This window comes from Lepidochelys kempii, chromosome 1, assembly GCF_965140265.1.
Source record: "Lepidochelys kempii isolate rLepKem1 chromosome 1, rLepKem1.hap2, whole genome shotgun sequence".
In the NCBI taxonomy this organism is placed as follows: domain Eukaryota; kingdom Metazoa; phylum Chordata; order Testudines; family Cheloniidae; genus Lepidochelys; species Lepidochelys kempii.
This window is the reverse complement of record NC_133256.1, coordinates 287,824,466-287,837,098: the sequence shown is the minus strand read 5'-3', so window position 1 is coordinate 287,837,098 and position 12,633 is coordinate 287,824,466. Positions and strand designations below refer to the sequence as shown.

At 40.3% G+C, this 12,633-nt stretch overlaps 1 protein-coding gene across 9 annotated transcripts in view; it reads right to left on the bottom strand.

Annotated features, from left to right (window-relative positions):
- GRIP1 (glutamate receptor interacting protein 1) overlaps nucleotides 1-12,633 on the bottom strand; it is a 550,719-nt gene that overhangs the window by 23,553 nt on the left and 514,533 nt on the right. For 7 of the 9 annotated variants that reach the window (XM_073327851.1, XM_073327853.1, XM_073327855.1 and 4 more), the window contains 4 exons: nucleotides 10,800-10,977; nucleotides 8,897-9,036; nucleotides 8,540-8,725; nucleotides 2,181-2,337 (listed from right to left, as the gene is read on the bottom strand). In XM_073327851.1, coding sequence (XP_073183952.1) covers nucleotides 2,181-2,337; nucleotides 8,540-8,725; nucleotides 8,897-9,036; nucleotides 10,800-10,977 — 661 coding nt within the window. The remainder of the gene's footprint in view (nucleotides 1-2,180; nucleotides 2,338-8,539; nucleotides 8,726-8,896; nucleotides 9,037-10,799; nucleotides 10,978-12,633) is intronic. The other 2 variants (XM_073327849.1, XM_073327854.1) reach the window with 1 other exon arrangement.

Here is a 12,633-nt window from a genome sequence, read left to right as displayed (position 1 = left end):
AGACTACACTTGTTGCATCCTTCTGGTTAAGTATCAAGAGGCAATCTTGATCCACCTAGCAATGGAAGACTTGGATACTTTTATCATAAGGTGTTTGAGGTGGAAGGAAATTAATAAGAATGAAGTTTTATTGGGTTAATCAGCTCTTTTTAAGATATAGACTAACTGTTCTCCTCACATCTTGCTTTTTTCAGCTGGGTAAAACAAAGGAATAATGATCTCCTGGAAGTTATGGAAAAAGGAGTTAACCTTGGTTATGAATGGTTCCAGAGTACTGAGAACTATTTTGGCCTCATGGAAGATACAGTATGGCTCATATCTTCCAAAAGCAGAGATTTTTATGGAAAGGATTAGATACCATCAGTTTGAATGGATGGGTAAAATCTAGGCCTTGCTGTAAGAAATCCAGAACAGTTGGCATACCTATTTTCCTGGGCTTGTTCTATCTCTCTTGACCCAACAGGAGAACTTTGTCCAAACTCTTGCTCGGCCCAGGAGGGTAAAAGGCCTGCATGGGGCTATGAGAATCTCTATTGCTTTGGATGAGTATCCTTTCTTGTTTAGGCCTTGCCACTTAGGATGTCAGGCTCAGGTAGTCTGTACTGGAATGAGAAGTGGGCTCTGGAAGATCCTGTCACCTGGGTAGAAGCAGCAGAGACCTCTGCAACAGTTCCACTAAGACTGAGGGCTACAGCCTTTGGAGTGATAAGAATTTCTGTTCTTTCCTCCCTTTGTATCCATACTTTCTAGCAGTGGAAGATGGAGGAAAGCCTAGAATTGCTAATTCATCTGTTCCGTGATTCTCTTTCCTTGTGAAGAGAAGGCTTCACATTTCAGTTGGATGTGGGTAGGTCCACTTGAAGCTGGCCTAGCTCACTGGATATTAGCTGGATTACTACTGGGTTCAGGGGCCATTCCAAAAATGGTTTATCTAATGGTTTAGCTAGTTTGCTTTTATGCTCAGTGTGGACTTCCCTGATGGAGACTACCAGGAAAGAATCTACATCATACCACTGTTTAGACTTGAGATTCTTGTGTGTCCTTGCTGTTTTATGTGTTGTATTGAACCAAGACATGCTCATTCCTCAGATAATCCTGGAAGTCCCAAAGAACCAATGTTCTTGCCCTCATCACTAGGCAGTTGATGCTGTGTCACCTTTCTGACCCTGACCACATTTCCTGTGTATTGTTTTGCCCAGGTGTGCTCCCCAAGCTGAAGGGTTGACATTTGTGGTCAGGACTTGGAGTCTAGATTATAAAAGGAGCCTTCTCCAGCTCAGGGACTGAACCTCTTTGTGTAGTATGTTCCCTTTCTGTTAGATCTCCTGCTCGGAATGGTTTCAGAGTGCCTGGAACTTTCATATGCCCTGACCTATCGCATCATCTCTATGCATGAGACCAGAAGACCTAAGTGTTGCAGGTAAAGATGGATGGATGGATAATGCTCTGTTCTGTGACACCATGGAGACCAGTGTCTGGATCTTGTTAAACTTTTCCTGAATTGAGAAGACTCTAGCTTTCCTTGTTTCCTTTTCGAGTCCTAGGAGAAAAAATCCTTCGAGGAGAGATAAGGGAATGCTTCTTTAATGAATCTATGTGCCTAAAGCACGGAAAGTGTCCTCTGGGCAACTTCCTGAAACATCCCTGGACAGCATTCTGTATGTCAATTAAGAATGGGCACTACTGAGTCCTTAGCTTGAACCCCAGGAATGAAGGAGCTGGTAGAACTTCCTGTTTCTTTTCCTGTTTTGGGCTTTTTTGGTTGCCTTCTGGAGAGGGAGGGTGGCTTCTTTTCTACCATCTGAAGCCTACCAAAGGAAAAGCACCTCAAGGATTTTTTAGTTTGACATTAACACCTAATGCTATGTCTTTTATGCACAGAAACTCATGTTACTTACAAGCCTTGCTTTCAGCTTCGTAGCCTTTCATGAATGTCACCGATCTATCCTTACAGAATCATAGAATATCAGGGTTGGAAGGGACCTCAGGAGGTCATCTAGTCCAACCCCCTGCTCAAAGCAGGACCAATCCCCAGCTAAATCTCATGCAGCATGAAGTAGCATCTTAGAAAGGGTTATTAAAGGTATTTTAATTCAAGATCAGTGCTTATTTTTAAAAGAAAAATCACTGCAATTTTCCTGCAGTTGTAAATCTCACATAACAACTAGCATGTGACTTACCCACTTGCTGTTGGTCTGTCCCATTCATCATCACTCAGTCCTGTGTCATGAAAAGGGTGGTTTCGTGGTCTACTGGGAGGGGACAAATTGTCTCTTTGCTTAGGACTCCTCCATTCATATGCATTGAAGTTGTATCCTGAAGCCTGATAGGTGGGACCTAAAAAATTAATCATATACTTGGGACTCTATAGATGTACAAATAACTGAAAATGCATATATTTAATAGGCAGATGTTCAAAAACTTGTACCCATAATTTGTGGGCACACAACCGCTGGTAAGTTTTTGTGGGTACAATTAGATACTTAGATGTCTAAGTTGTACTCACAATTCATTGTGAGCAAAAAGAGAGGTCCTGGAAAACCAGCTGAAACCAGATATTAAATACCTGCAATACAAATGAAGCTAGTTGTCCTAGATTGTGTCTCTGCCCCCCGCCCCTCTACTCCAGGGCTGTTCATCTAGTATCTTTGATAAGTATCTTATTTTCTTGAATTTTCAAGAAAAACAGAAAAAAGAGGCAATGGAGTTTAAATGTAAAAAAGTGAAAAGTCAACAGCAGCGCTGCCTTAAGCAACGTAAGAAGATTACCAGTATATGGTTTATGGGTGTTACATGTTTCATATTTTAAGGTATCCTTAAAAGCATTTTAAATTAACCAGATCCTAGTGATAGTCAAAGTGGCAGCCATTATGCATTCAGCTCCAGTTCACACAGAGACTTGGCCAGCTTGTGCTGTGATCCTGTCATATCTCAAAATCTAAACTGGATTGGATGGACTCGGTACTTGGAAGGGAGCCCCCCAAAAGAACACCGACGTGCCCTATGAAGCAGTATTAGGGATTCAATAGCTGGCACTCTTCTCAATGTTCCAGCATAGCATTACAGGGCACTCTGCTGCCACAGGGGGCACAGTCCTTATACAATGTGATCTCATGGTAGTTTTGATGCAAGTGGAGGGGCTCACCTCACTGTCCTGGCCAAATTCTATCTCAGGTTAATTACATTCTGCCTACCTAAATTCCCCCAGAGTTTCCACCACTTAAAACTCCCCTGCATTTGGAATGAGGAATTCATTACTTCCTATCCTTAGGTGATAGCTGTACTGTTGTGCCTCATTAAACTGTTGTTCCATTTCATTGGTGGAGGAAGTGTTCCCTGTATACAGTCTGTGACCTAGATGAAGCCTGGAAAATGCTTTGGAATCTTCTGGGAGGAAAGACCCTATAAAAATGTCTGATCATTCTAACTATAACTTGACTTATTGAAGGGGGGGAAAAAAAGGTTGGATCTGAACCTCAGGATTAACCGTACTTTTTTGTAGAGTTTTCTACCAAGGGACCTTTAACTTCCAGGTAAGAAGTCAACAGCAACAAGCAGAACTGACCGGCCCCAGTTAAAGATCTTATTCTAAGAATAAAGAAAAGGAGGACTTGTGGCACCTTAGAGACTAACCAATTTATGTGAGCATAAGCTTTCGTGAGCTACAGCTCACTTCATCGGATGCATACTGTGGAAAGTGTAGAAGATCTTTTTATATACACACAAAGCATGCAAAAATACCTCCTCCCGCTCCACTCTCCTGCTGGTAATAGCTTATCTAAAGTGATCACTCTCCTTACAATGTGTATGATAATCAAGGTGGGTCATTTCCAGCACAAATGGAGAGTGGGTTTGTGTGGGGGGGGAAGCGGGGGGAGGAGTGAGAAAACCTGGATTTGTGCTGGAAATGGCCCAACTTGATTATCATACACATTGTAAGGAGAGTGGTCACTTTAGATAAGCTATTACCAGCAGGAGAGTGGGGCGGGAGGAGGTATTTTTTCATGCTTTGTGTGTATATAAAAAGATCTTCTACACTTTCCATAGTATGCATCCGATGAAGTGAGCTGTAGTTCATGAAAGCTTATGCTCAAATAAATTGGTTAGTCTCTAAGGTGCCACAAGTACTCCTTTTCTTTTTGCGAATACAGACTAACATGGCTGTTACTCTGAAACCTATTCTAAGAATGGCACCTATCCAAAAATTTTCTGGCCTAAAAGGCTAGAATGCTACCAGCTGGGCCATAATGACAACTATTGTCTCTGTTGACGGCTGGGCTGAGCATTCTTTGTGATCCTGCAAGTTAGAACTATTTTAGGTTCAGGAACTATTTACAGTTACAATATTTCATTATTTTGGTCTGACAGAAGCAGAAATATGAGAGGCGTGTCTGTAAGAAGCCATGTGTGTGATGCATGTACAGTTTACTGTCAAACTAAATTACAGCTGCATGGTGAACATTCTGCTCTCCGTAAGGGAGATGAAATGACAGCAGTACAGTGCATTCTAGCACACTGTCAAACTAATCTATTTGTTTCCCTGGACTGAAATAGAACAGCATAAAATCCTGCTTCTTATAGTGCACCGTCATGCCTCTGAACATGATTTTAACCTCAGAGCTCAATTGGATAGAAAATCTAGTCAAAATAAATATCTAAGCAGGTTAAGTTAAATTTTTAAATTAGATCATTAAGGATTCAATTTAAAACAACAAAACCAGAGCCTTTCAAATTTATAGCTGCGGTTGCATTTTACTACTATTACTGCTTTGCATTAATAAAGCACCTTCCGGCTCAGAAGCTCAAAGTACTTTACAAACAATGAATTTAACCTCACAATACCATTAAGAGGTAGATCAGTATTATGATCCCCATTTAACATATATGGGAAATCAAGGCATAAAAAGGTGAAGTGGCTTGGTGGTCAAGTGATTTATCAAAGATCACATAAGAAATTTATGGTAGAGGTAAGAATAGAACCCAGGCTTTCTGAGGGTATGTCTACACTGCAATTAGACTGATCTGTGCAAACTGACTTGGGCTCACAGGGCTTGGGTTAAGGGGCTGTTTAATTGTGGTGTAGATGTTTCCTCGGGCTGCAGCCTGAGCTCTGGGACCCTCCCTCTTCACAGTGTCCTAGAGCCCGGGCTCCAGTCTGAGCCCGAACATCTACACCACAATTAAGCAGCCCCTTAGCCCGAGCCAGCTGGGTCGGGCCAGCTCCGGGTGTCTAAATGCAGTGTAGACATAACCTGAGTGCCAGGTGTGTGATTTAACCATTAGACCAACCTTCTTAAATCTAGCGTAATATGCTCAGGATTGGCAGGGATCTCTGAACAGTGCATGATGTTACAGTAAACACTCTGGCACCAATTCTCCACTGCATCTGAGCTCAGTGGGGACAGAGCGGAGACTGGTGGCACAGGGAACAAACTGTGCTCTGAGTGCAAGTCAGGGCTACACAAAGGCAGGCCTCACATATGCCTCTGAAATAAGGTCCACAAAGAACTTTAAACCAGTGGAAGATCAGATATGGCACAGCTCCTTTCCACCAGGTTCCTTCCTTTCCTTTCCACACTCCTGGCCTCCCCTCCTGATAAGGGTCGGGAAGACTGCCTTGCACAGAAGGTGGCAGAGCAGTCTCTGCCACATTTACACCAGTGGAACATTTTCCTTGCACAAGGGTATTTCTCCACTGGCCATCTCCAGACACTTAACGTTTATTGTGTGCTGCTTGTACAGTCTGGAGAATTCAGTCCTGTATGTGCTGGAATGTCTTAACATTATTTCAGTGAAACTTTCTTATTTAATTTAATGTGGGCTGCATTCCAAATACGAAGAACCCTGTGCAATGACCCAACACATCCCTACAGCATCTAAGGAATTGTGATGATGAACACCTGGTACAGTAGATTCTAAAAGCAATCCTGATATTAAGCAACTTCCAGTTAATGTCAACATTGTGCTGGGAACCAGTCCCCTCCCATTAATATCAATGTTAATGGGATTTGGATATTGGCAATGGCATGCCACTTATTCATGATTTGATTTTTTTTTAAAAGAAAGGCCCCACCTGCAGACAGGTTTGTGAGGCTGCAGGCAGGGAAGGAGGTGCTGGGATGTGCTTTCCCTGGAGGCAGCCCCACAAACCTACCTGCAGCCAGTACTCAGTCCGTCCCAGCACTTCCTTCTGGGGTGGCAGCCTGGCAAACCTGCCTGCGCACAGGGACCACACAGGAGGTAAAGGGCTGTGCACCGGGAGGCGAGGCTGTGGACAGGGCAGTAGTGGGAATGAGGGTCCAGCCCAGATGTCAGAGCTGCATGGTACCTCTCTCTGAACTCTCCAGTCTGCAACCTGCTGGGGGTGGGGTGGGATCAGGGGGCGTGGGGGACTACATACAGGTTAGGAAGCAAGGCCCAAACCCTAGAGAACATAGGGCAAGATCCAGTTCAGCCCTATGGGGCCCCAGTGGCCCCACTCACTGTAAAAAGCTGCAGTCCCCCTCCCTGCTGCAGTCCTGCCTACTACTCAGGCTGTTTAAGAGACATGATATATACTGATGCAAGAGTGGGCCGGTTTTTTTAAGGCAGATGGAGGAGATTTGTTTGCAATTATTAGATTAAGAAGGTGAATCATATATAGTTGTTGATCTGGCTTTTGACAAGGATATAATCACTGGGGCAACATGAGTCCCCCTTTCACAGGTGACAACCATTCTCCTAGTACTGAAAAGTCTAATCAGTGAATTGTTGTGATTCCTTCATTTAATCCATCTCCGGAACCTTTTTGGCAATCTCAGCAGAGAGGACAAGGCCTCTTGGTCATGGAGTCTGAACTAAGCTCTCATCTTTCTTCAGGATTAAATCTAAGCACATTGGTGGGGTAGCGTAGGGAAGTTTACACTGTCACTGCCTGCACTGAACCTGTTCTGTAAGTAAAGAGGGGATTCTCTCCAGATCAATTCAAAGAGGAAACAGCATTGTCAATCTAGCAACTTTCATAGCACTATCTTCCCTTAAAATGATCAGAAAACTAAAAAAAAATTATAAAATTATTTATTCTATTAATCAGATCAAAGTGGTGATGGTGGGGGGGGGAGCAGAAAGAGGGAGGGGAAAGATACAAATGGGTCAAATTCATCCCTTCTGTAACTCCAGTGAAGTCAATGTAATATCTCGGCTCGAGTATGAGAATCATATTGTAGGCCAAAGAAAATGTAAATATAATCATAAATTAACCACAAAACACAGAAAAGAGGGGTTATGAGCTAATGCTGAGAGACCCTTTTGTACAACAGAGAGTTACTGCCAGGATATGCACAATAAGACCATAAAATACTTAAAAATTAAATACAAAAAGCTCAGCAATCAATAGTGACATCAGCTACTTCTTGCTCTAATACTATTAGACAGGCAGGAAAGGAAGGTTATCAGAGAGAAAATGACAGGTGCTTCATTGAACCAGACATATATTAATTATATATAAGCAGTTAAAGTAATCAGCAAAGAATTTCAGGCAATGTAGTCAATGCAATCAAGGCAATGTACTGGGCCAAGGTCTGTCCCAATTTTCTGTATGGGGGTATAACACAGCAGACCAACTGATCTGAGTGCCCACACCTCAGAAAGCCTTGACAGAAATGTAAAGATGAAGACACAACTGAACAATTAAATGAAATCAGAGGGAGGAAGGAAAATCTCTTTGGGTTAGGGGATCTGTCTGTGTAAAGATGTACTGTGCACACCAGTGGTAGCACAGAAATAATCATTTAAAAGACAGTCAAAGAAAACATATGAAGATGTTTGGAAGCCTCTTTGTTCTTTTGTAATTCAGAGTAATAAAGAACTGCCTACATTTTCTATAGCCTAAAAACCTTACGTCTTATCTTACATACTTAAAGAGAATTATTTAAAAAATACTATTAAATAAACAGTCAAATATAGCTATAGAAGTTTGAAGGTAATAAGAAGCCTGTTATTTCTTTAATTAAATAATCTCTTTAAACACAGTGATTACTTCGAGGGCTAAAAGTTTGAGTCTAATGTCATGGGAATGAGGAAGAAACAAAAGAGTAACAAATCACTGAATGATCTCTCGTGTTCCCCTTCAGCAGTTTACAATAAATCTTCATTGTAGTGAGCTTAAAAAACAATGAGAATGGACCTCAGATGCTCAAATTAACAAACATCTTCAATGTGTTCTGTGCCTTGTATTAATCTAATCTTGAAGGACAAACTCATTTAGTGTGGATGAACTATGGATTGGGCCATTCAGACATTTGTAAAGCTAATGCAAGCCTGTTAATATATTGATAAATGCCTCATAACCCATCACAATGTTATGAAAGAACGAACTCAAGGCCACCTGAGTGTAAGAAATAACACCAGATACCAAGGTGTGTGGTTGTAATGAGACATGTTCACACTGTGAAGTACAAAGTTGAAAGTTGGAGGGTAGGATTTTTTCTAATGTGGGGAAAGGTGATTCATACATCTAATCACTTCTGTGTTAAGCAGTGGTTGAAACTGTTGCTTGTACCTTGGCTTCCAAAGCTGGTATCAATACCAGAACCATCCCATGATTCTACTGCGCTGTCCACACTTGGAACTGTAGTAGAATAAATGTCCGAGAGTTTACTTGGTTTCTGTGTAGAAGAGGTTTCATCTTCAGCATCACTCAGATCACTTAAGTGACCAGAGATGGAAAATTTCTTGGGGCTTGCAGCTAAATAGGGTTTAAAAAGAAACGTGATTATAGCCTCATTGCAAACTAAAAAGATACTTCCCCTTCCTTCCACTATGGACAAGACATGTCCCATGGTACATACATGTTTAAATATTTAAGGTATAGAAATAACTGGTTCAAGAGCATAAATGTGACTCTAGCCATACTCACCATCTGTCTGCTTCTTGATTTTCAAGGTGACAGTCTCTCCTGCCATCTGTAACAAATGTATGGCTTCACTCAAAGGTTTTCCTTTCAGACTGCTGCTATTTATTGCTAGGATGCGGTCTCCTATGTGAATTGCACCTGTCCTAAAGTATCAGAAATAAAACACTGAAAAGATCAACAGCAAAAACAGCAAAGCCAATTTCTTAGCATATTTTGAGACATGTGAGTGTATTTTCAGTTGTTTGTTTTAATTTAACATATAAAGTATTATTACTGGAACTACTTTTAATCAGTACATTTGCCACTAAGGATGCATAAATTAAGTTACCTCTGCTGCAGAGCCAGCAGCAGAGATAATGCACAGCAATGAAGATTTCTGTCTCCTTTGCTGTGGCAAAATGTGGGTGAGCTGATCATTTAAGGAGCCTGAGTGGTGCTCATTTGTTAAAAAACCTAAAATACTTTAATAACTTTAAAGCAAATTTAATGTTTTCAGAAGTACCACATTGACAGCACGGGAAACTGAAGTCTCATAATCACAGGATAGATACAGCAAGTACAGTGGTAGCATGAACAACCACCCGTCGTCGCACCAATATGCCTGTTCTGTAGGAATCACCTCAAGAGAGGAGAAGATACATTGTGTGTGTCAATGCACATGGTTCATTTCCCTTGTATGTATTTGCTTTTCTGGTTCATTCAGTTCTTGGCCTCTCTGTTTAAGATGGCCAGCAAAGGCATCAGTTGCAATGATTATATGTAGTGGACACCTCCCCATCAGTATCTAAGGCCAAGATTTTGAAAAGTGACTTGAGATTTTGGGTGCCCAGTTTGGGATACCTTAAATGGGCCTGATATTCAGAGGGTCGATGTTCAGACTTTTCTAAAACCCAGGTTCTGTTCAGGTATCTCAAGTTAGGCACCCAAAATCACTACTCACTTTTAAAAATCTTGACCTAACTTCACCCACTCATTTCATAGAGGTTCTGAACATCCACGAGATGGTTATGGATATGAACAGTGTCAAACAAATAGTATCTTCATAAACTATTAATATTGCTCTTACAAAATAGTAAACTTATAACTTGCATTAAAAATAAGTATTACTGGCTTGTTCAATGGATTTATTCCTCGTGTGTGTGTGTATATATATATATATATATATATAAAATTTGTATTGCTCTGGATATAATACACACACAGTTATTTATAGTGATTACCCTTAAACACATGCCAAATTTCCATGAAATAAATAGATAAGGTAACGTCAATATTTGCATTATTTCCTATACAGCACTTACGGTAGGGAATGTTTAACATCCTTAATTAATATTATCTAATGTAATTTCCAAGCTTTTAAGGGTGCCACTACATGTACGTGTAAAAGCACATACACAAATGCAGACTGTGTATGTATGCATGTACCGTACATATGAATCTGCACAATCTGTGTGTGCATATATGTGCATTTTATATTTTTATATACACACACACACACATGTCTTTTAGCTATTCCACTGCCATCTTTTCAAAAGGAGTTCATAAAATCTTCATGTAATGGAGGAGTCTGGCTGGCAGAGCTTTCTTAGGTGATTTACAACAAGGTCAGCAGTCCTTATCACTCTAGGAAAATCATGCTGTAGGTTCAATAACATCCAATATCCATAATATTGCTGAGCTTGGCAAAATCACAGGAAACATAAAACAATGACAAAGATTGGAAACGGTTAGTTTATCTTTTTTCATAGATGCTGGGAGAATCAACACATTCCTAAATAAGAAAAAATTAGCATGTCCATGTGAATGAACACATTCCTAAGCAAGAAAAAATTAGCATGTCCATGTGAATGAATAAAGAAATGAACTTTGTAAATGGAAGTCATATTAATAATTGATTCCAATTTACCTTTCAGCGAGTCCGCCTTTAGTAAGACTTGAGATGATTATTGGATCAAAGGGCTCTTCAGTACCAGAAATTGTGATCCCAAGTGGACCACCATAACGCTTGAGCTCTACAGTGTAAATAATTGCTCCAGAACTCTCCTGTTCATCTGCAATAAATGCCAAGAGGACGCAATTGGTTTCTTATGAAAGAAGGAATGAAAAGAATAATACATTCAGACAAGTGACTGGAAATCAGACAGAGCATCCTCAAAGGATTACAGTTCAGATACAATATTTATTCATTATTCCACTGGTTTATTTCATAAAACAAAAATAAGAGAATCTCTCATTTATTTTGCTTTTATGGCAAAAAGCCAGTCCCATTGAAGTAAATGGCGGATTTCCCATTCACTTCAGTGGAACCAGGATTTGATGCTTAAGTTTTAAAATCTTGATGTGTATGTTTTCTATACAAATGTAATTTCAGGATTAAATAGTAGAGAGGAGACACTTTGCTGTGGGGAAAACCAAGACAGTTTTTCTGTTAACTGGAGTAGACAGTAGGGGGGTTAAAACAGGGAGGAGTTGTGAGGAGGGAGAAGTTTGAGGTCATCACAGTCTTAGTTGACCAAAAATTTCCTTGAGTTGAGCAGCCTTTATTTATGTATTTATTTTTTAAAGAAAAATCTGATATTAGGTCAATGTTTTTGAAGGGCATGTTTTGAGTCTACACTACTGATATAATTTAAAAATAATTCCTGGTGTCTATGTATCAACAGACATCAAGCTAAACAATAAATTGACTAGGGTCATTTTCATGAAATCATTTGTATGACATCTTGGTTTTTTGTCTTAGCACACAATAATCAGGGAATGAAGAGGGAAATTTTAGTGGGTGACCAAAAATGGAGTTCTCTACACATTGCCCAAAAGGTGTCACAGCAAGAGAGCAATCAACTGTAATGCTTGTAATTTGTGAGAGGAATCTTAAAAGTCAGATTATCCTAAAACCAAAATAACAAACGCTCACTTGCCCTTGTTTATGATATTGATATTCACCTAGTGTGGTTGGTCTGTCAGGCATGCATTCTCAGATCTGTGGGTAATGACATTTTGAAATGGCTCAGTAGGCACCGATAACCCTTAAGATGCATATTCAGCAAACATTACCAGAACTAAACCGTGACAGGCTAGAGTTTTTAAATGTTCTGCTCATTTAAATCACAGACCTTTAAAATAAAGAAGGAAATATCATGTGTCAATGGCACAGGTCCATAGAGAGAGTAGCTTTCTTTTAACACTGTACAATGCACTGTGTTAGAATAAGGGAAATGATATTTTCTTTAAAGCTATTCTGTCTCTCTCTGCTTCGTTGTAAAGCTACTGTCTAGAATCTTCATCAGTTCCCTTTTACCTAGCTTCCTGCTATAGATTTAAACAAACAATACACATATCATCAAAGCAAAGCAAAGGCTTGTGTTGAGAGAAGAATTAGTAATGTATTCAGCAAAGAATCACTGCTGGCATATATGCCTTTCATATCTAGCATGTACATTTGCTTCCTAGCTGGGACACCTGTTAAATGGGTTCTGGCCCGCTCACATTTCCTATTGGATGCATTTTTCCTGCCACCTGATTTCCAGAAAGTCACCATCACAGACAAATAAATAACACCCAAGATCCAGCTGGAAGTGATCAATGGTCATGTGATGAGTTTGCACAAAACTGTTGCCACTTTAACAACAGAAAGGACTGCAGACTCCACTCATTGCTTGTTTGCTCATTTACAGAATGTTGGCAAAGTACTTAGAGATCTCAGGCTTAAAAGAGCTACATAAATGTGGAACTTAATAAAG